Here is a 23,585-nt window from a genome sequence, read left to right on the forward strand (position 1 = left end):
GGAACTGAGTTCAAGAATTTGACATTAAGGCTGTTCTGTGAAGAAAATGGAATAATGCATGAGTTCTCAGCTCCAAGAACACCTCAGCAAAATGGGGTTGTTGAAAGAAAGAACAGATCTTTAATTGAAGCTGCAAGAACAATGCTTGAAGAATCAAAGTTACCAACATATTTCTGGGCTGAAGCTGTTAATTGTGCCTGCTTCACTCAGAATATTTCTTTGATCAATCAAGCTAAAGGCATGACTCCTTATCAGTTGTTCAAGAGAAGAAAACCAACTCTAAACTTTCTTCATGTCTTTGGATGTAAATGCTTTATACTGAGGAATCAATCTGACCATAAAGGGAAGTTTGATGCAAAGGCTGATGAAGGGATATTTGTTGGTTACTCAGCTGGAAAATCTTATAGGGTCTACAATCTAAGAACCAACATTGTTATGGAATCTGTGCATGTTGTGTTTGATGATAAAAAGATTGATGGACTAACAGATGAGGGACATAATGAGAGACTCAAATTTGACAACATTGAGATATATTGTGATGATAGTGAAGAGGAGACTGATGGAGATGACACTTCAAAAGGGATTCAAAACTTGCCCTTGGATAATGCACAAAATACTGCATCCGTTGATAGAGGCAATGCAGTATCCGTTGAAAGACATAGTGCATCATCCGTTGAAGTACAAAATGAAGCATCCGTTGATCATGGTTCATCAACGGATAATCGATTTACATCATCAGTTGATAGAACTCCAAGTTCCCTGCAAAGGACCAACAACTCAGGGGGAGTTTCAACTAGTCAACACTCTGTCTCACATCATGACAATACTGAGGCCACCTCATCTAGAGCACATCTTCCACCACAAAGGAAATGGACCAAGAATCATCCCTTTGAACTGATCATTGGTGATGCATCATCTAAAGTGCAAACAAGAAAAGCCACTCAAGATGAATGTCTGTATAGTGGTTTTCTGTCTCAGGAGGAACCTAAGAAAGTGGAAGAAGCTCTATTGGATCCAGATTGGATATTAGCTATGCAGGAAGAGCTGAACCAATTTGAGAGAAACCAAGTATGGAAGCTGGTACCCAAACCAAAGAACAAGAGTCCTATTGACACAAAGTGGGTATTCAGAAACAAGATGGATGAAAATGGCATTATCATAAGGAATAAAGCCAGACTGGTTGCTAAAGGCTATTCTCAGCAAGAGGGAATAGATTTTGATGAAACATATGCTCCTGTTGCAAGACTTGAAGCCATCAGAATATTTTTAGCCCATGCAGCCCATGCCAATTTCAAAGTCTATCAAATGGATGTCAAGAGTGCATTTCTAAATGGGAAATTAGAGGAGGAAGTCTATGTAAGTCAACCTCCAGGATTTGAAGATCCAAATTTTCCAGACTATGTGTATTATCTGTTGAAAGCACTCTATGGACTGAAGCAAGCACCTAGAGCCTGGTATGAGACCTTATCAAAATTTCTTTTGGAGAATCACTTCACTAGAGGTACTGTTGATAAAACTCTCTTCTTTAGGGATGTTAATGGCTCTAGTATACTTGTTCAAATTTATGTAGATGACATAATATTTGGTTCTAAAGATGACAAACTTTGCAAAAAGTTTGCTAAGCTAATGCAAAGTAATTATGAAATGAGCCTAATGGGAGAACTAACCTATTTTCTTGGTTTACAAGTTAAACAAGTTAGTGATGGAATTTTCATTAGTCAAACTAAATATATTTATGATCTTTTAAAGAAGTTTGACTTAATGGAATGTTCATCTGCAAAAACTCCCATGGCCACTGCCACCAAACTTGAATTAAATAAGACTGAAAGGTCTGTGGATATTACAAGTTATAGAGGCATGGTTGGTTCACTTTTATATTTAACTGCTAGCAGACCAGATATAATGTTTGCTACATGTCTATGTGCTAGATTCCAAGCTGATCCTAGGGAGTCTCACTTAATTGCTATCAAAAGGATTTTCAGATATCTCAAGGGTACACCAAATTTAGGTATTTGGTATCCTAGAGAATCTGGCTTTGATCTAATTGGTTATTCAGATGCAGACTATGCAGGTTGCAGAATAGATAGGAAAAGTACAACAGGCTCCTGCCAATTCCTGGGAAACAAGCTTGTATCATGGTTTAGCAAAAAGCAAAATTCAGTCTCTACTTCTACAGCTGAGGCTGAATACATTGCTGCTGGAAGTTGCTGTTCTCAAGTGTTATGGATGAGGAACCAACTCCTTGACTATGGACTTCATGTTGATAGAATTCCTATCTTTTGTGACAACACAAGTGCCATAGCCATAACAGAGAATCCTGTGCAGCACTCAAGGACCAAGCACATTGATATCAAGTACCACTTCATTAGGGAGCATGTCATGAATGGTACAGTGGAACTACATTTTGTTCCAAGTGAACAACAAATTGCTGACATATTTACCAAGCCACTTGATGAATCAACATTCACAAGATTGGTAAGTGAGCTAGGTATGCTTAATTATTCTTAAAATTCATGTCTTTATTGCAATTTGAATTGAAGCCTGAAATATATTAGTTGCTAAGAACAAATTTGACTTTTAACATAGTTTATTCCATCAACGGATGTTCCCTATCCGTTGAAAGTCAAAATTGCTCTATCAACGGATAATCATTATCCGTTGAAAGACAAATACATTTCTGGAATTTTTTATCCGTCAACGGATAAAACTGAAGTACCTTTCAACGGATGACAATTTGCCTTATCCGTTGAAATGTCACATCAGTCGATTCAGGTGTTTTAACAGCCGTTGATTCTATTCTCTTAACCGTTGATACTCATACATACATCTGTATGTATTGGTCTTAAAGGTAGTTTTTAGAATACTTACAGTTTATTCTTAAACGACTGAAATTCACCAACGCATATTTATTGATAAATCTTTCTTTTATTTTTTTTAATTTGAGAGAGCATATAAGTCCTTCTGATTGTTCATTTTTACTTTACGCTTTCTTAAAATTTCAAGCATTTACCATTTTCTCTCTACAAAAACTTCAAGTTATTCTCTGCAATTTCTACTCACAAAAATGGCACCAGTCGTGAAGATTATGTCTCAATCTGGGTTCATCTATGAAAAGAACAATTTCATAGCTTTGGTAGAGAAGAATGAAGCCCACTCAGACTATCACAAAATGATGGACTTCATCAAAAACTGCCAACTTAGCTATGCAATGCTGGAAGCCCCAACAATTTTCTGTGAAGTAGTTGAGGAGATTTGGACAACTGCTGAGTTCAACTCCATGGATATGACTATCTCCTTCACTCTCAAAGGTAAAACTCACTGTATTAACTGTGATGATCTACAAGCATGTTTTAAATTGCCTGAGAACAATGCCATGACACCACACACTGATAGTGATGTATCCAGCATGTTAGATTCCATAGGTTATTCTCTTAACTCTGCTAATTTAGGGAGTATTAGAAGAAAAGGCCTTAGGAAAGAATGGAGTTTCCTTGGGGATGCCTTTATAAAGGTTTTCTCTGGGAAAATTAGTAATTTTGATGCCATAACTTCATCTCTGGTTAATATGTTCTATATGCTTGTTTCTGATAGGTATTTTAACTTTAGCAACTATATGATGCTAGAATTAGGTACTAGATTAGGTAACAAAGCTAATAGACCTAATAACATCTATTATGCTAGATTCTTTATGTTATTGGCTAACCATGTTGCTGAAGTTTTAGTCATAATCAATGAGAATAATAAACTCAAGTGCTGGGCACAAGAGAAAAGAGTTCTTGCAGACTTGAAGAGAATGGATCTTAACAGCAGTGTGCCATTGGTATATTTACCAATCATGAATGCACCTCAGGTAGGTGAGGTAATTGCTTCTACAACTCCTACTTCTTCCAACCCCCCTATTTCTTTATCTTCTAGTGTGGCCATGAAATCTGTGATGCCCCAACAGATTTCTACCAAGGTCACCAAAACTAAACTTTCAAAATCCAAGACAAAGAAATCCACCTCTGTTGTTTCTCAAAAGACAACAGTTGTAACACCAACTATTAACCCTGAGGTGAGTGAACAGGGTGTGAGTGGTGAGGGGAGGGGTGAACATCAAAGAAACCCCCAGGATAAGGAAGGAAAGTTGAGTGCTTCCCAAGCTAGCCAAGCCACAGTTTCTCAAAAAGCTGTGGTGGTTGAAAAGGTATCTAGCACATCCCTAGTAGCATCCTCCCAAAAGGATGTTACTATTGAAAATAGTTCCCAACCAGGAACACAGAACAAACGAGGGAGGGACACTAAAGCCAAACACTCACCAACAAAAGCCTTTATTAGAAGAAAGAAGGCCAGAACCCAATCTTCTACACAGGGTGCACACACTGCACAGATACATCCATCTGTATCTATGCCTTCTCAAACTCAGTTTGATGTGACTCCAATAAATGTGGAGTCACAACCCCATTCTCTCACAATAATCACACATCAATCACCAAACACTTCATCACCATCTCTGGATGTGGATATGTTATTCCCATCAATTCCTGATTCTCCCTCTTTACAACTCAGGGAGAAGCCCCACTCAAATATAGGTGATCATCATCTCTTGGATGATTTGTTGGATCACCCGCAAATTCTTTCAGATATAATTGAAGGATCTGTGTCACCACATCTCAAATCAATCTACACAGATTCAACAGTTATATCACTTTCAATTTCAACTTCTTTTCCTTCTTCAACGGATATCACTCATCCGTTGACAAGTGGTTGTTCTTCAACGGATAAGCTTAACAGCAGTTATCCGTTGATAACATCAGTTTCATCTTCAACGGATATTCCACATCCGTTGACAGTCTCTACACAAATAACTGACTTAATCCCAAGTGTAGAAGACATGAATACTGTGCAATCACTCTTAGGATTGAGGGAAGGGAGTGACAATTTGAGTGAGAGGCTGGGTTGCTCCCAGGCAAAAGGAGAGATTGAGAGCTCAAAAATGCATGCTATTTCTTCCAGCATGGCAAAAGTAAGTGAGTGGAGTACCACCTTAGTAGGTGAAGGTGAGGGAGTGAGATGTGTGAGCCAGGGGGAGCCCCTGATGCAAGAACATAGAGAAAAAGAGAGAAAAGCAGGTACAGTAGATACAAGGGTGGAACCAGCCATTGCTAATGAGTCAATGATTGTGGATGATGCTGAAAAGGAAAGACAATTTCAGCAACATTACAAAGCTGTAATTGATAACATTTCCTTGGATGCTGACACTTTTACTCATCCTGTGACAGCCTATCAACTGTTGGCTGCTCAGGGCAATGAGAAAGCAGAAAGGTCACTAAATCTAGTGCACACAACAGAATCTCTTCAAAGGGATAAAGCTGCCATTAACAAAATGCCTTCTACAGCTGGTGAGCCATCTGAGGAATTTGGAGCAAATTCTGATGATGATGACTCTATTTCTTTTGATGGAAGCATGAACTTAGGGGGAGATGAAGGCCCTAGTTCAATTCCAAATTTACCTGAATGGGCCTTGACTAAGGAGTACAGATCAGTGGAATTCAATGTCTCTTTAGTCAAACAAATCAACACTATTCAACAGGCCATTCAGAATACTTCACATGCAAGTATCAAGGCTATCCTTCAAGCTCACCTGGACTCACTGCATCTCATGAAGCTGCAGCAAGTGAAGCAGAATCTGAGTATGGATGATCTCAGGAAGGATATTGCTGACTTGAAAACCTATACTTCAGAAAAATTGGATTCAGTCATGCCCTATGGTACATTGCAGGACTTGGTTTTGAGATTGAAGAAAGAATCTGTTACTGAAAAAAGGTTGGCCAAGTTAGAAGACAGAGTTCAAGTTATTGAAAATTCTGTGGCCACCATTCTTCACAATCAACAATCTCAAACCAGTCTCCTAATGCAGCTGGCAAAAGCACAAGGCTTGACCCCTCTCCTTGATGATAACAAAAAGGGGGAGAGTATAAGGGAAGGGGAAGGAGAGCCATCTACAAAAGTCAACATATCTAAAGTGCTAGTTCCTGCCATCACTACTTCTCCAATTATTCAAATCAAGGGCAAGCCTGATGGAATTGATTTGATTCAGCTTGCAGCAGCTGAAATCCAAGTGAAAGAGCAAAGGAGGAGAATTGATGAAAGGTTGCAACTGTTGTTTGGTTCTACACAAGACAAATCAACATCTGTGAAACACAGCACAAAAATTGAACCAATCAACATGGAGCTCATGCCAGTAGGGAGTCATAAGGATGGAGAAGCTTCTTCCAAAGAGCTACAAGCTATAATCCTCAAGCCCAATGAAAGATCCAATAAGGACTCAACAAAGAATCCTTTAAAAGAAGTGGACTTTCCTCCTCCAAAAGATGATGAGAACAAGATTTTAGGCAGGAGTATTGCCTATCTCAAAAAGTCCATGGATGAGGATGTAAGGAGAAATAGAGCTATTATCATTAGAGAGGGAAAGAGCATATGTGTGATGCAAGGACATCCCAAATTCTCAATAGCCAAGAAGGAAGAAGCCAAGCAATTAAAGGCTGACAAAAGAGCACAAGCAAAGCTTGAACAACAGCTAAAGTCAAGTCTAGTGGAAAAAGAAAAAGGGATTGAAGTCAGGGGTGAAGACAAGACTACAAACCTAGATGAGGTTTTAGGGAGTATATTTGGTGAGAGTGTGGAAGAAAGAGAGGAATGGCAGAAGGGAAACAGAAGAAAGGCCAAGGCACATAGAAGGAGTGGAGATAACACTGAAGTAACCAAATCTATATCTAAACCACTATCTTCCATACCTGAACCCCTTGTTGCTGATCCCACAATAAACATCCATGGTGAACCAATCATTCCAAAAGAGGAACCTATTGATTGGGACACTATCAAATTGCCTACCTTTCTAACCACTCTTCCACCACCAAAGAAACAGAAAAGAAAACCAAAATCTACACCTCCCATAACCTCTAAGAAATTCACTCAAAAACAAAAACCTAAGCCTAAGTCACCCATTTCTAAAGATGATTATGTTCACATCTGTGACATAAAAGAAATTTCAGACATTGAACTCTATCTGGATGAGCTGGAGGATGTAAGGGGAATAGCTGCCTACAGACAGCTACCAGAGAGATTAGTGTTCAGATATAAAGGAGCTGGGGAAAGAACATGGCCTCTCCACAGGATTCTGGATGAAGGCTACTCTACCTTGATTAGAGTCTTTTCAGCCATACAAAAGGATTCTGGCTTTACCAGAACTGCCAAGACTGAAATTCTCAACAAGATAGCCAATATAAGGAAAACTTGGAGGGAGCCCAATGCTTTACCCAGGACTTTACTCATTCAAGAAAGGGGAATTACAATTCACAAATCACCTCATTGGTTGATGGAATTTAGAGATGATAAAGGAGTCAGAAGATTTTTCAGACTTGAAGACCAACTCAAGATTGCCAGCAATGAAACTCTCAAAGAAATGCAATCTAAGTTGGATGTCAGTGTTGAAGATGAAGCTGAATTCTTCAGACAACTCCAACTCCAAATTGAGGAAAATGACAAAAGGCTAGGAAAGAAAACCAGGGAACAAAGAAGAAAAAGATGATCTGCTCAGACTAAAGGAGTGTCCTTGGAAACACTGTAAATCTTCAATTACCTCCTAGTACATACACTTTTGCAGCATTTTTAAATTTCTACTTAGTTTCAATTCATATATCTGTTAAGTGTTTTGTTATCATCAAGTTAACCCTGAATTTATGCCTACAATTCTTTTAGACATAAATAGGGGGAGATTGTTAGGAATGTATGTGCATTAGTTTGATGATATGTTTAACAAAATACTTAAGTAGAAATTTAGTGTCTGTAGCCTCAACGGATAAGACCACTTTGGCTATCCGTTGATGGTGTAGCTTTACTTAGAAATAAGTTTAGTGTTGTAGCATATTCCAGTCTCTGTATTTAAAATGTAATTCTTGGAAGTTGAGAGAAACTATGAGTCATGTTGACTACTAGATGATATGCAGATAGGAAGGCCAATTGTAAATACTTCATGCCTTGTAATTTTGTATAAGTGAAGTGGTATCAACGGATGACTTAAAGACCTTCAACGGATAAGAAGCTAAGCTTCAACGGATGTCTCTAAAGCTTCAACGGATAAAGTCATCAACGGATAACATCCTTCAACGGATGAGTGCATCAACGGATGAAAGTTTCAACGGATGTTCTGATGATTAGCCGTTGATAAGAGGTAGTTGTACCTACAGACAGAGGCACATGGGTTGATAGAGACAACTGAGATGTGGTAGCCGAATTTCAGGAACAACAGAAAAAGCAGCCGTTCTTCTCTGGTACAAAGATGCAATAGTCAACAAAGTACTGGAGTGAACAGGAAAAGAAGCAAGTGAAGATCTTATTTTATTACTGTATTTTATATTGTTCTTCACTTGTACACTTGGTAATATATAAACCAAGTAGAAGCTAGTAATCAGATGTGAGATTTTCCAGAGCTGTTTAGAAAAACATTGAGAGAAAATTCATCTAGTTTGTACTAGGATGCAGCTGTGATCAACATTGTTTAATCACAGATTTTCTAATATACCATCTCTGGTGGAACAACAAAATCCACCAGAAAAGTTTTTAAGGTCTGTTGTGTTCTTTACATTTGTGCTTGAATATATATCTGTCTGCATTAGCTTAAATCAATTCACACACTTGTTCTTCTTGAACACACAACCTTCATAAACTGCTCAAAACTTGAAAAAGTTTTGAGATTTACATTCAACCCCCCTTCTGTAAATCTCATTGTTAGTCCACTAGGAATAACAGATACTGATGTCTTACAACACCTTTAACATCGGTTTGAAAGCAACCGATGTTAAAACTGCTTTTAACATCGACGGTGACATTTCTAACCGATGTTAAAGGGGTGATTTCGTAGGCACTATTTCTAGTAGTGTGTCAACAGCTATTTAAATTTGATCATCTGTCGAGACTATGCTTATCATCCGTCGAGAGCTTTGTTGATCATCCGTCAGGAGTCTTTGTGAACCATCCGTCGGGAGTCTTTTATGTCACTTGACTCCATTTCATTTACACATAATTACAAGACATCTTATATTTACAATTAGTCACCCTATTCTGTATATCCACTAGTAGTCAACATGACTCATATACTCCTACAGAATCTACACAATGCTGCTTGCAGAAATGTGCTACAATTCTTATTTGATACATAAGCTACTCACTCGATGGATGTCAAATTGTCATCCGTCGGGACTACTAAGTTTATCCGTCGGGTTGATCATCCATCGAGTGCTACAAAATTCACTAAGTTAAATCTACTAAGGTGTTTTGTTTAACTTATCACCAAGTTCACAACATATTCCTAACACCAACTCAACATCACTGAAATTAACTTCACAAGCCTTGAACAGAGGTGCATCTACTTTTCTCAACATAACTGGGACATCTTAATTTGCAATTACTTTCCCTTTGTCACCTTCATTTTTCTTGTTACTGTTCAAGACATCATAGTCCAAACCAATGGCTATATTAGCACATGATTTGTTCTTCTCATGTTATTGTCCAACTAACTGAGATGCTTTTCTGAAAGACTTCAATTTTACCTCATTCTTTTCCAATTTTTCCCTCAACACGGCTTCAATTTCACTTGCACATTTGAGCTTATTTTTCAGATATTCATTTTTTTGCTTGACTGTTTCAAGCTCAACAAGCTGCAACTCCAATTATTTCTTTTCAACCTCAAACTTCTCATTTGTTTTTGACAACCTACTAACTTCCTCAGCAGCTGCCACCATGCTTGTGTGGATATGAAACATCTTTATACTCATCTTTTCAACAGTTTCTTTATATTGGCTTGTATTTAAATCAATGATAGTTAGAGTTGGTACATCTGATTTTGATGAGGATGATTCTCCTTGCTCAAGAGCCATGAGTGTATAATTTCTAAATTTTTCATTATCATCATCTTCATTTGTGTCATCCCAACTCTTGCCTTCAGCTATGAAGTCTTTCCCTGTTATTTCTTCAAGAGAGCTTCATACATTGCTTCTAATTCTTCTTCACTTTCTTTGGCTTCTTGCACTCAGTTGCAAAGTGGCCCAACTCATCACAGTTAAAGCACCTTATTTTTTATCTGTCAACAGATCCGGTTTTGTAACCACCTTTGCTAGCTGAGTTAAACTGAGTTTTTTGTTTCCACTTGTTGCTATTTGAGGATTGTCCCTTGTTCTTGAAAAACCTTGGCTTTTTAACCCTGATGTTGGAGAATTTTCTATCCAGGTAAGTCATTAATTGATCCATCTCATCTAGCTCATTAAGGGTGTAGTATTCATCTTCCTCTAGCTCCAAAATAACTTGTTTCTGAGGTCCCTTGTTCTTTTTCTTAACAGCCTGAATGACTGGAATTTAATAATCTTGTTCATCTTCACTTGCTTCACTGTCATTGACCATTAAGGCACTGGATCCATCAACCACATGTCCTTGGTTTTCCTTCAATGACTTCCTTTGTAACATCTCAACCTCATATGTTTTCAAGATCCCATACAAGACTTTCAGTGTCATTCTGATCAAGTCTCTTTCTTCTCTAATAGCTGATATTTTTTGTTCAAGGTGGTCAGGAAGGGCAAGCATAAACTTTAGGTTAACCTTCTCAGCTTCATAATATTTATCATGAAGTTGCAAGTCATTTATCAACTTATTAAATCTCTCAAAACTTCAATAATCCCTTCCTTAGGTCTAACCATGAAACCCTCATACTGAGACACCAATATTTTCCTTTGATTAGATCTTACTTCCTCTGTACCCACACACAAAATTTCAATCTTCTCCCAAATCTGTTTGGTTGTGTCAAAGTTGACAATATTGTTGTACATAACATTTTCAAGTGACTCTATCAGTATTAGTTGCAGGCTACTGTCCAGGGAAACCTTTTCCTTTTCAGGTTCTGTGTATTTTGAGGGGTCTTTAGGGGAAAAATGAGCTGGTATGACCATGTCTCTATCAGTAGATTCATCAACCATTTCCATAGGGATAAAAGGGCCATTCTTGAGAATCTGGATGTACATAGGGTAGGCCATCCTTATCCCAGAACCCTTTCAAGGAAGATGGGATTTTATCCCAGAAGGCTATCAAATTTCTAGATAGCGGATGCTTGATTGAGATAGTTAAAGGATTTGTTAACGAAATCATCGACTTGGATGAATATGTTTGTAAAGTAATCCAAGTGAAAGACGTGCTCGATAGTTCAGTATGTTGAACATTAAATGAAATGAAAGGGATGATAGTCAAGTTAAATTCAAAGTCGAAAGGTCTTGAAATTGGAGAGAGTTCGGAAATGGGAACCGAACTCATGGACATTGAACATGTGCTGATGGACATGCTTGCAAATGAGGATTGATAATCTGAAATGAAAGGGTCTGAAATTATATCATAAGTTGTCTCAACTGTCTTTTAATTAGTGTCTCATATCTAGTCTTGGTCTTCAATCGGTCTCTAGTGTTCTAGTAGTGGTATTTAGTAGTATCTCTAATATTTAGTAGCTCAGGCATGGTCCCTTAGCTATGGTAGTAATCTTCTAATTGTTGGTCCTTTTGTTGTGATGATGTAATGATGAACTGGATGCTTAATTATTATATTAATATAATTAATCTTATAAAAAAGCTATTAATTATATTTTATATTATATATCATTTAACTAAACACATAGTATCATCACTGATGTCCGAGTTTCACACTGGTTTCCCGATTTCTTATTTCAAATTCACAACATCTTAAATTGAACGTCCCCTAAATGAACTCCAAGTACATTTCAAAATCAATTTCAGTTTTATTAATAATACAAAACAATATAATTAAATCTTTAAAGACTTAACATAATATTGCAAAAAATGTATATTCGAAAAATCCTATTCCCTCCCTCCTATCCAATTCTTTATAATGGGGGGCGGGAACTCGACACGCACTTTAAAACTCCTATAAAATTTTGGTGTCATTTTTTTTAATTTTTTTCTTTTAAATAAAAATATAATGTTCAAATTTTTATATAAAAAGAATATTTTAAAAATAAATATGGAACTATAATTTATAGTATCCTAAAAATATGTGACAATTATGAGAAAAAACCGTAAAACATGAATGGGACGAAGGGGTATTTTTTTTAAAGTTTGTTCGTGATTTTACTATTTTTTAAAAATATTTCTAAAAATGCGACGTGCAATGGAAAGAACCAGATATGTAGTTTTTTTTACATTTTCACACAAATAACTGATTATTTTTGTTGCATTCGAGATTGCATGTGCTTGCATTTGAGGTTAAATCGATTGAAAAATCGTATTTTTGCAAAAAACTGAAAAAAATCATGTTTTTACAAAATATTTTGATAGGCTTAGGCTTGTAGGGGTAGACCGATTTGACAAGTAAATTGTTGTGAATTTTGGTTGATGAATGTGAACGAGAACATGTTCATAAGAATAAAAAGAAGACATGAGTTCTGCGTAGTGAGGTACTGGAGGATTAGTTTACGAGATCAAATGTCAAGATATAAAATAGGAAATTTTAGAATATTGAGAGTGTGTTGACACGAAAATGCATCAGGTAACTCCCGTGTGAAGAATGTCACATGTTCAGATATTATTTTACTAATATTGTAATCAAAATATACTTGTTTAAACTAATAGTTGATTTTATTCTCTATAGTTTATTATGCACTAATTTATTGATTGTGCGTTAAGTCGGATGTTTTCACGAAAATAGACTTCATATTTTAAGAATATGGACATGTACCCAGGATAAACCGAATATATTCTATTTATTTTTTTTAATCATTCCATCTCTTTAATTAACGTTTAATTTAAGGGTCCCCTTCCAAGCATGGTTGGTTAGGGTTTACTTCAGGGCCAACCGTTTCTTCCGCAATGATCATTGCGGTAGGACCTTCCGCGATGAATTATTGCGCAAGACAAGAAATAATGATTTTTTTTTTAATAATTTTTTCTGTAGCAAAAAAAATAAATTTAAAATCCATTATAAATTTCATACAACTTGTTGATATTATATAAATTTTTAATATCATTATCTGAAATTTTTTAAACAGAAATATTATTTATTTTACCTTTTATTATAAAAAGCACACTAAATATAAAAAAAATATTTAACAAATATAATTTAAATTTTAGAATGTTATATTTATGATATAAAGTCCATATAAAAAAGAATAATTACAATTATGTATCAAAATATTTTAACACTTCATAACCACGAATGAAGTACTTTGAGTATAAATTCTATAGTTTCTTTGAAATTGAGAATTTTGTACATATAAATTTGAAACACGTATAAGTCTTTTCAAACATAATAAATAAATTATTTCCAAAGTGGACTTCTTATATTCACATTTATATTTTTCAAAAAGTAATTTATAAATTTAGTAAAAATATATTTTATTAAATAATAAAATCATAGTTTTTATTAAATATTACTCGTTTAATTATTACTATTATTACATTATTTGGAGAAACGTGTACCCGGTAAGGTTTTTGATCCATAAACTCATGATGTACGTTTCTCGATATAATCTAATATTAATAAATATGAAATAAGTATTATTATATTCCAATTATAATTTTATTATTCGGTGATACGTAATTTTACTAAATTTTAAAAAAATATTTATTATAGTTGAACTATTTAATATTGACAACCTAATTTAAATATAATGCAATGATGCTATTTTTATTTTAAAATAATTAAAGAAAGAAATAACTTTCGTAATAAATCATTGTGAAAGTACACACAATGAATCATTGCATAAGGTTTCCACAATATTTTATTATGGATCCCTTGAACGATTTATTTTTACAACCCACAGATCCAATTGTGACCTTGAAACTTTTACCTTAATTTAAAGGGTTAGCAGCACTTTGCACCCTTTTACTTTTTTTCAAAAATAATTTTGTACCATAATTTTGAAAAACTCAGTTTATACCCATATATTTCAACTTGGGAATTCATTATGCACCCCTGAATTTTGTTAAATCGGACATGGGCAAAACCCGAAATTCAGTATTATAATTTATCAAAATAAATTTTATCTTCCAAATGTGCTAAATTTTTTAGTTTGCCCCTATTCAATTTAATAAAATTATGAAAAGAAGTGCCTAATAAATACTAAAATATAAATTAAGGGGGCAGTCAATTTTTCCCAAATTTCTAATATACATTTATTTTTTTATTAAAGTTGAGTATTAGAAAGTGCAATTAACTCAAATTTAAAAATAGAAAAGTAAGAAGAAAGGTTTGAGTGGATGAGTAGTCAATATCAATATACACAACACCTATCGAAAGAAGACATAATAAAAATATCAAGGAAGGTAACAACATTTCATTTCCTGCTATCCTCAAAAATAGATACTTCCTACTAATATTACACCAACAAATCTTTAACTAAAACACAAACTCCTCTCTCTCTCCCTCTCTCCACACACAATCTCTCCCATCTTCTCCAGCATCCTGTTATATATATAGACACACACAAACACACACTCATATACACCCTCTCTCTCCCCCTCTCTCCCTCTCTCTGTATTATCTATAAATAGATTATCCAGATATCTATTATACATACATGTTTTGTATCGTCAATTTAGGCACTCTTTTCTACCGCACTCTTCTCGATATATCAGGTACTCCTTTTTACAGGTACTCTCTCTCTCTCTCTCTGTTCTACATTTTTTGATCATTTATTATCTTGGTTTTTCGATTTGATTGTATAATTTTCTTCAATTTGATGTTTTGAATTTATTGAATTGGTGTTTCTTTTATGATTTGATTAGGTTTTGAAATAGTACTTGCCACATTTTTGAGGCGCTGATTGTTTCGAATTAAGACAAGTGTTGTATTGGAATTAGGAAATTAGGGTTTGATTATCTGGTTGTGGATTTTGATCAGTTTTTTAGGGTAATAATGGAGCATTTTGTGTTTAGGTTTAGGGAGAAATTGGGAATTTTTGCTTTTGCGTTTGTGTGAGGTCGGGGGTGATTGGTGACAGGACTTGTGTGTTGGTGGCGGTGTGGGGGTTGATTGTTGAAGATGACAGATGTGACGGATGTAGGAGAGCAAATGCAACAGAAGCCTGAGAGTACGAGTAATGTTTGTGATGATTTTGAGTGTGGTTTTGAGGATTTGATGAGAGGACATTTGGATGAGTGCATGTCTTTTACGTCGTGTAGCTCCCCCAGGAATACGGAGGATGAGGATAATGAAGGGGATCAGCTTGTGAGGAGGAGGAGGAGGTCGGACCTTGAGGGGGATGATTTGGCAGAATCTTCTGCTGCGAGGAGGAGGCATTCACAGATTTTGAGCAGGTGGGCGGCTAGACAAGCTCAGGAGATGATTACGACGATTGAGAGGAGGAATCGGGAGTCCGAGTTGATGGCTTTGGCTGGTCTGCATACTGTTTCAATGCTTGATTCTTCGTTTTTACGAGAGTCTCAGAGTCCAACTTCGAGGAGGCAAGGTAATGTGGAGAGACCGAATACACAGGCGTCTTCCATTTTGCAGATGTGGAGGGAGTTGGAAGATGCACATGCGCTGAATCGGGCCCGTGTTAGAGTTAGAGAAAGGCAGAGGTTGAGACAACGGAGAAGTGTGGAGTCGAACACGAATGTCTCTGCTACAAATATGTCAGAAAGCCGGGAAAGTGAGAATCAGGCCAGTTTGGAAGATGTTAGTGGGAGTGAACGTGACTATGGGACCTGGTCTCGTGGGCAGATGGAACCTCAAGTTGTACGCAGGGATGACGACACTTCTAGTCGTGAGACATCCCCTGATTTTGGTGAAGTTGAGAGGGAAAGGGTCAGGCATATTGTACGGGGATGGATGGAGAGTGGCATCAGTGATCCTTCACCAAATGTTGCACAGAGGAGTGATAGTCCGAGAGCAGAATGGCTTGGTGAAACTGAACGGGAAAGGGTGAGGGTTGTGAGGGAGTGGGTGCAAATGACAAGTCAGCAGAGAGGAGCGCGTACTAGTAGGAGGGAGGAACAAGTTGCAGTACCAGCTGCTCAAGTTGGGGGTTCTCGTGAAGGTTCAGTTACGGACCACGATGACAACCAGCCTGAGCATATTCGAAGGGACATGTTAAGGCTGCGTGGTAGGCAAGCTGTAATTGACTTGCTAGTGAGGATTGAAAGAGAAAGGCAGAGGGAACTTCAGGGTTTAATGGAGCACCGGGCTGTTTCTGATTTTGCTCATCGCAGTCGTATACAGGTCTGCTACTCAAATTTTCTTGATCCAGTTTCAAATGTTTTATTTTGTCCTACTGTGTGTTAGAAAACCAAAAAATTTTTATCTACTGGTGCTGGATCTAACGTTACTAGTTTTGCAATGGCCTTAATCGAGTGGGCTTTAACATTTAGCAATATAAATACCAGTTAAGGTAGGTAGAACCCCCCCTCCCCTGTATAGGTATAGCTTATATATTGTCTTTAGGAGAAAGATTAGGGGTGTTCTAAATTTTGTTTGTGCTTCATGTTACTCATGCATTTATTACTTTGAAAGTTATTGACTAAAGAAGTGATGAAATGAACCTTAAATTTTGGTATTGCAATGATCTTGGTAGATGTGTGGCAGCTTGTAGCTATCTAGCATGTTGCAGTAAAAATAATCTAAAATGTATCCATGTGATGTATGTCCAGCAAATTGATAATTAGCTGTAAATTATAAAGTTTGAACATAACTTTATTTTTTTTTTTTGTAATATACACACTATCTTTTAGTCTTTTGAGATACTTAAATGTTCAAAAATACAATTTTGCTGGTACCGTTCAATGTAATCTAATGTACTGTTTTTTTTACAAGTTAACCAGTGAATTCAGTTTTTATTATCCTATCTAAATTATATGAAGTAGAAGAAACTTTTAGAAATCTTGATTATTTTTATTAAAAAATAAGACATTTGTGAATTAGTTTTCCTATTTTACGTGTGGAGTAAAAATGAATTTAAACGTTTATTTATATTTCAAGCAAAATGTACCTCATGATCGGGAACATATGCATGTTTTTACAGTCATTACTCAGAGGCAGATTCTTGCGGAATGAAAGACCTGTAGAGGATGAAATACGACCTTCAGTGGCTACAAGTGAATTAGTTCAGTTACGGCAACGCCACACTGTGTCTGGTTTGAGGTAATGCTATTCATCTGTTGCTAGTTCTTAAGTTTCTTCTAGTTAAGAGTGTGATCAAACCAATAAGTCTGATGGTTGCTGACTTGCTTCATTTTACTTTTGTCTGTTTGGCTTTAAGAGGTGTGTAAGCTACCTAGCGCCCTCATTCAAGCCTTGCTAATTTAAGTAACTTATAGAACACAAATAAAGGTAGCTATCTGAGGCATGGAAGAGATGCGCATGTTTGTGTCTGAATTGTGATTATATCCCGGAGTGATATTCTAAAAAGATGATCCCTGAATATTCAGCCATTAAAGCTGGATTAATGGGTTTTGAAAACATAATTAGTAGAATGAAGTTTCTAGAAAAACTGTAGAGTATTCTCTTAACTGAAGGACTGGCCCGATGGTTACCACCTCACTTGTTGATGACACATGAAAGAACCAAAGGGTTTTTACGCAGTAATTCTGGAAATCCGAGGTTCTGCACTAGTGCAGGTAGTGTTGTGAAAGACGCGAATTCACAAAGTGAGCAAGACACATTTGCACACAATATGAAACAAATTTGTTGCTAGTTTTAGGCATGATACATAATAGAATAGATCACTGGACATCAACCAACTAAAGTTTAACAATGTTTTAATATCGTTTAGCTCGATCTTGGGCCCTAAGAGTCTTCTCCTCCTCTTCCTCTTCCTTCTTCGTCAACTTAATTTATTAGAGTTAAAGAAGCTCCATGTGTGGCGAAGCGTGACTAAAATTACCAAAGCTGATACCTGACTGCAGGATTGTTGGCTTTTTGGGGCATTATATAGCATTTTTAACCTTATGTTCAAATTGAATTTCGAGAATCTGGGGTTACGGGTTTGAACTTCAGACCTCTCACTATATTTGAGCTCCTGAAAAACTAGTAGGCAGTAATTGGTTATATAGACGCAACTGTATGGAATTGAAATCTGAAGACAGTTTCTTATCTTTGTGTTTTGATGTTCCACGGAAGTTGGAAAAGCTAATCTATGATTTCAGCAGCATATACACTAAATTTATTTCTTAAAAAATAAAATAAAAGTACACTATTTATGCTGATGAACTGAAATAGACGGTTGAAATAGCTTTTCAAATAATTTTTTCTCTCATGACTCCCTTGTCTTTCCTATCTTTTACGAACCTATCATGCCTCTTTTATGTGGTGTGACTTGGTTATCCTAGTTCACATCGTTTGCTGATTGAATGTGCTCTGATGATCTCTCAAACTGCTCATTTGTGTCCTCTTGGTCCTCTTTTTAATAAAGTGGCAATGATTAAATAATTCCATCATATTCGGAAGAACACAGTGATGACATATCAAATATTGCTTGTAGACACTTTATTTTTGGGCTCGCCTTTGTTTGACCTTGTATAGTTATGTTAAGTTGTCGAGTTTAGTACATGCCTTATTTAGTCATGCAGAGGATGATATCATGTCTTATAACAAGCTTTGGCAGAAATTTGGAACAGCACAAAATTTTTTAGTGCAAGAAATCAGATTAATTTTTAGGAAATATATTTCATGTTTACTAGCTTAATTTATGTTGTAGGCCTAGGCATCTAGTCATTTGAAAAGTGAAGATGTAGGCTTCAAGATGTGCTAGATTTGAAGTTGAGGAGCTCCTTGGTACATTTAACCAGGCTCTGACAATAATTTCTGTAAATATATGGAGATCGATAATACATTACGGACTGAAGTTTTTTATATTTAATATATGTATATGTGCCGAAGATGGAAAGTTTTGTTCTTGCTGTTAAGATTAAAGAACTTTGCAAGGCAATCTTTAGTCTGGCAGGAGGGAGAGAAAAATGAGCTGTGTATCTAGGGTTAGTTTATTCACAGTACAAGTAGACTAAGTAACTTTTTTTGTAACTTCTAGCAGATTTGTACGTCAAGAAGCGATGTTCTTTCCATAGCTGTTGACATTTTTTCCACAACCATATTTTTTCCATCTAGTTAATTATAAAAATGTAAACATTCATCTACTTATGTATGTTTTCTATTAATTTCTTGAAAAAATCCATATAACCTAAGTTTCTCATCTCTCAAGCAGAAACGGATTTCGCTCCACATTAGAAAATATTGTCCGTGGTCAAGTAAGCAGCCATTCTGAACCCTTATCTAACAATAACAACACTGATTATGGAAGCGGTCAGACTTATGCAAACCCTCTACAGGAGGTTCAGCATGAAAACCATGAGCAACTACAACTTGGGAGTCAGGAAAGTGACATTCCCCAGCAAGCTGAAAGTTTGGAAGCAAACACAGGTGCCCCAAGTATAAATGAACAAGATGCAAATCAAGGAGGTGATTGGCAGGAGCAGATTATTGAAGATGAGAGAGAAAACTGGCAACAAGCAACTTTTAATGAGCTCAATGAATGGGGGGTGGGGACTTCTGTTGATATGGATCAGAATTGGCAGGAAAATTCAGTTAATAGTTGGCCCCAAGAAAGAAGAACTGATGGAGAGGCAGGTCATCCCCAGAGAACACGTGAAATTTGGCACGAAAGTCCTGCTGCAAATTGGTCCAGAGGACAGACATCTAATCACCCAAGAATACGGAGATCCGCTCAATTCAGAAGACCTAATAGATTTCATCCACCTGATGATGATAATGTGTATAGTATGGAACTTAGGGAACTCTTAAGCAGGTATGATGCTTAAATGTCTTCTGTTGAAATCTTTGCTATTTTTCTTGAACACTTCACCAAATCAAATATTCTGCTGTCTGTAGGCGAAGTGTTTCTAATCTTCTTCGAAGTGGTTTTCGTGAGAGTTTGGACCAGTTAATTCAGTCATATGTTGAAAGGCAGGGTCGTGCTCCAATTGACTGGGATCTTCATAGAAACTTGCCTACTCCTGCTTCACCAGGGCGGGATCAGGATCAGCAGAGGGATGGGCAGAATGAGGACCAGCATGGTGGAACTGGCAGGCCAACACTAGTACTTCCATCGCCTCCGGTGCCCCCACCACAGCCTATATGGCACCAGGATTTGCATCATTCTAATTGGTCCAGGCATAGCATGCATCGCTCTGAACTTGTAAGCTAACACTCTCTATCAATATGACAATATTCTTTTTTTATAGATCTTCTGCATAGTTTGAAACTAGAGGCTTTACATGCAAGTGCTTCTGGAGCCTGTTCCGTAATTGCAATATCTTAAATTAAATACTCTGAGCAGCGAGCACCTTTATACTTGGCCGTATACATTTTCCTAAGAGTAGATTGAGCTGATTATTATAATATTCCATTGATCTCCCCAGTAACCTCAACTAGAAGTTTAAACTGTGAATCCTTTTCCTTGGCCTTTTTATTTTAATCCAGTCTTAAATTCATTTGTTGCATGTTCTTTCTAAGCATTTCTAACAAAACTCTGAAAATTTAATTTGAAACATTTGACAAAGGAATGGGAGATGATCAATGATCTAAGAACCGACATGGCAAGGCTTCAGCAAGGAATGAGCCACGTGCAGAGGATGGTAGAAGCTTGCATGGATATGCAACTGGAGTTGCAACGTTCAGTCAGACAAGAAGTCTCTGCTGCTCTGAATCGATCATCTGGTGGACAAGGTCGTAATAATAATACGTTTATCATCGTTACATTCATAGGATAGGAATTAAAGCTCCTGATTGTTATACTTATTCAGATATTTAATCTCTCTTTTCTTTCAATCTCTATACAAAAAAAATTCAAATTTTAAAGGTAGAAATTAATTTAAATAGATATGATGCCTGATAAAATTAACATTTATATGTTCTTTACAGGAGTGGTTGAGACTTCTGTTGATGGTTCTAAATGGGGTCATGTGCGAAAAGGAACCTGTTGTGTTTGTTGTGATAGCCAAATTGATTCGCTACTGTACAGGTACGCTGCTTACCTAGTTACATGGCTATATGTAATTGTGAGTGTATCTGAAGTATGATCCATCATAAATCTTGTCTAGATCAGTGTCTCTTTAGCAGCACTTAAGGGTTCAGGCCTGAACAGTGTGTCAGGCCTTGTATGTAATGTGCTTGTTCACAAGAGAATATGTTACACAAATATTTAGGGCTGCTGAAGAAGCATTCTATATCTTGTATTGACCGACATAGATGTGAGTCCGAACATGAACATCACAAGTGTTGCTTGAGAAGATGTCACCCAATCTGCTCATATATGTGCATTTTCATACTTTAATGAGATATTAATATTATAGATGAAATAGGTTACATACAACTTGCAAGCATACAAATCTTTGTAACTTACAATCCTTTTGTAATTGATTGGTTGCTGATACTCTCTTTCTTCAGATGTGGCCACATGTGCACTTGTTCAAAGTGTGCCAATGAGTTGGTGCGTGGTGGAGGCAAGTGCCCATTGTGTCGGGCGCCTATCGTTGAGGTCATCCGAGCTTACTCCATACTGTGAATAGTTTAATTAATAATAAACACAACTCAAAAATTTACTGATGAAGATTGGCACAGGAAGAAATTTCAATATTAATTATAGTTGCAAGCTCCCTAGGTTTCATCTATGTAGATTTTCTTGTTTTGTCCCTATTTTCTTCAATTATGTGTAATGCATTGCATTGTGTAATTGAAATAGCAATTGGTATATTTATCCACGCGTAAATAAAATTCTACGAGAAAATTCTTTCCTGTAATACAATTACTGGGACTTGGTACATTGATTTTGTATATATAATTTTTTATTTTCTTATCCTCCTTTCCTCCCATGTGGTCACTGAATCGTGCTTATTTTTGTCTTCTTTTTTCCTCCCCTTGTTGGTTTTGATCACACTTGCACCTTATGAACACTTGCACCTTATGTATGCTTTTGGTGTTTATCTCTAAGATTTGTGGTACAAAAACTAGATACAAATTTTGACGAGGGGGATCAGGTTGCAGCCATAAAATTGAACAAGACTATTATCCCCAAGTAAAAGAGTTTTTATATTATAAGTCAAGTCTTTAAACAGCTTCTATATTATTTTAGTGCTGAGGTAACATTTGTATCTTGCTGAGGAAACATTGTGTACATAGAGTAAAACCTAATTAATACTCTATAAATTAAATTAATAACCTTTTTAATATAATAATTTTTCTCAGTCTCCACTTGGTCCGAGTAAAAAATAATTAATTTTGAAAAATTAATAAAATGTAGTAATAAGTTTTTGAAAATTCCTATAAAGATATAGTCCCAATAACTTGGTAAATGAACAATTCTTCATAGTAATTAATAAAAAAAATTCTATTACAACTTTGTAAAGATATGATTCTTATTGTTAATTGTGTTTTCATAAAGTTTAAATACTTTTCAACCTCAACAATAATTTTCCTTTTTACATACAAAAGTTCATGTGTGTTCAACGGCATTAAAAGTTGCTCAGTTAAAAGTTGTTGAGTGCCTTTGATGCGTTAATTCTCTCTTAGGTGTAACTAGTTCCAAAATAATTATACCATCTTGAGTAATATCTTAAACATTATTTTCAAATGGTATTCAAAATTTCTTTTGAACTCATCTCTATATGACATTATTCTATTTAATTAATATAATTCAAATATATTTTTTTATATAAAAAACTCTATAAATTAAAATTTATTAATTTATCGATTAATTAATATCTCTAAATTAATAAAATTTTCCTATCCCGATAATATTAATTTATAAATGTTTTACTGTAATTGGAGAGATAACATTTGCGTATATAATTGCCATTTTCTTTTTACTTTTAAGACAGGTCACTCTCACCATCAACTTTAGTTAGAGGTCATATTGTGAAAATTTAAACATTGCCGCTCTTGCTTTATGAATGATATACGTATATTGGTATATGTTTGTTTGGTGTCTCTCCTCTAAGAAAAAAAATCCATATAATAAGAAAAGAAGCATTGTTTTTGTAGGTGGGTGTTCAGGATAGTGTTTGTTTTAGATTCAATCTCCACTTATTTAGAGTAAGTCCAACAATGTCCTAGTTCAAGCCTTATATATAATATAAAATATTATATCCTACTAACTTAGGACATGTTTAAGTAAATTCATCTCCAACAATGTGCCTTATTCTTACTATATATTCAATATTTTATTATTAAAAATTCCTTTCATCATTAAAATATAATAAATGGTAGAGAGAGAAAGAGAGTGTTTATGAAAATTTATTATAAAATATAACTTAGAACAAGTGAAGATGTGTCTTAAAAATAAGGTTCAAGTAGGTTGTCCTAGTGATATAGGACATCACTGAGACACTATTGGAACTACATTTTTTGTCAAATGCCCTATATTTTGATTCAGGACATCGTATAGGACACCTGTTAGACTTGCTCTAAGTTTTAATGGACAGCGCTTGAGCAAAAAATCAACGCAACTTGAACAAAAACTAAAATATTTGCACTTTTATCAACATATGTAGCTTTTTCATCCCATA

At 35.8% G+C, this 23,585-nt stretch overlaps 1 protein-coding gene across 4 annotated transcripts; it reads left to right on the forward strand.

Moving 5' to 3' along the window:
- The first annotated feature begins 14,373 nt into the window (after positions 1-14,373).
- LOC141695137 (uncharacterized) lies at positions 14,374-21,877 on the forward strand. Of its 4 annotated transcripts, XM_074499392.1 has the most exons (9): positions 14,374-14,682; positions 14,817-16,251; positions 17,051-17,169; positions 19,229-19,271; positions 19,353-19,828; positions 19,912-20,218; positions 20,583-20,748; positions 20,944-21,043; positions 21,469-21,877. In XM_074499392.1, exons 2-9 carry the CDS (start codon positions 15,073-15,075, stop codon positions 21,584-21,586), a joined length of 2,508 nt encoding a protein of 835 aa, XP_074355493.1. In that variant the 5' UTR covers positions 14,374-14,682; positions 14,817-15,072; the 3' UTR covers positions 21,587-21,877. The 4 variants fall into 4 exon arrangements, with proteins under 4 accessions (XP_074355493.1, XP_074355490.1, XP_074355492.1 ...); XM_074499389.1 differs by having other exon boundaries at positions 19,229-19,828; XM_074499391.1 differs by having other exon boundaries at positions 14,967-16,251; positions 19,229-19,828.
- Positions 21,878-23,585: the final 1,708 nt, after the last annotated feature.

The sequence above is a fragment of the Apium graveolens genome, chromosome 11 (assembly GCF_009905375.1).
Source record: "Apium graveolens cultivar Ventura chromosome 11, ASM990537v1, whole genome shotgun sequence".
Lineage (NCBI taxonomy): Eukaryota > Viridiplantae > Streptophyta > Magnoliopsida > Apiales > Apiaceae > Apium > Apium graveolens.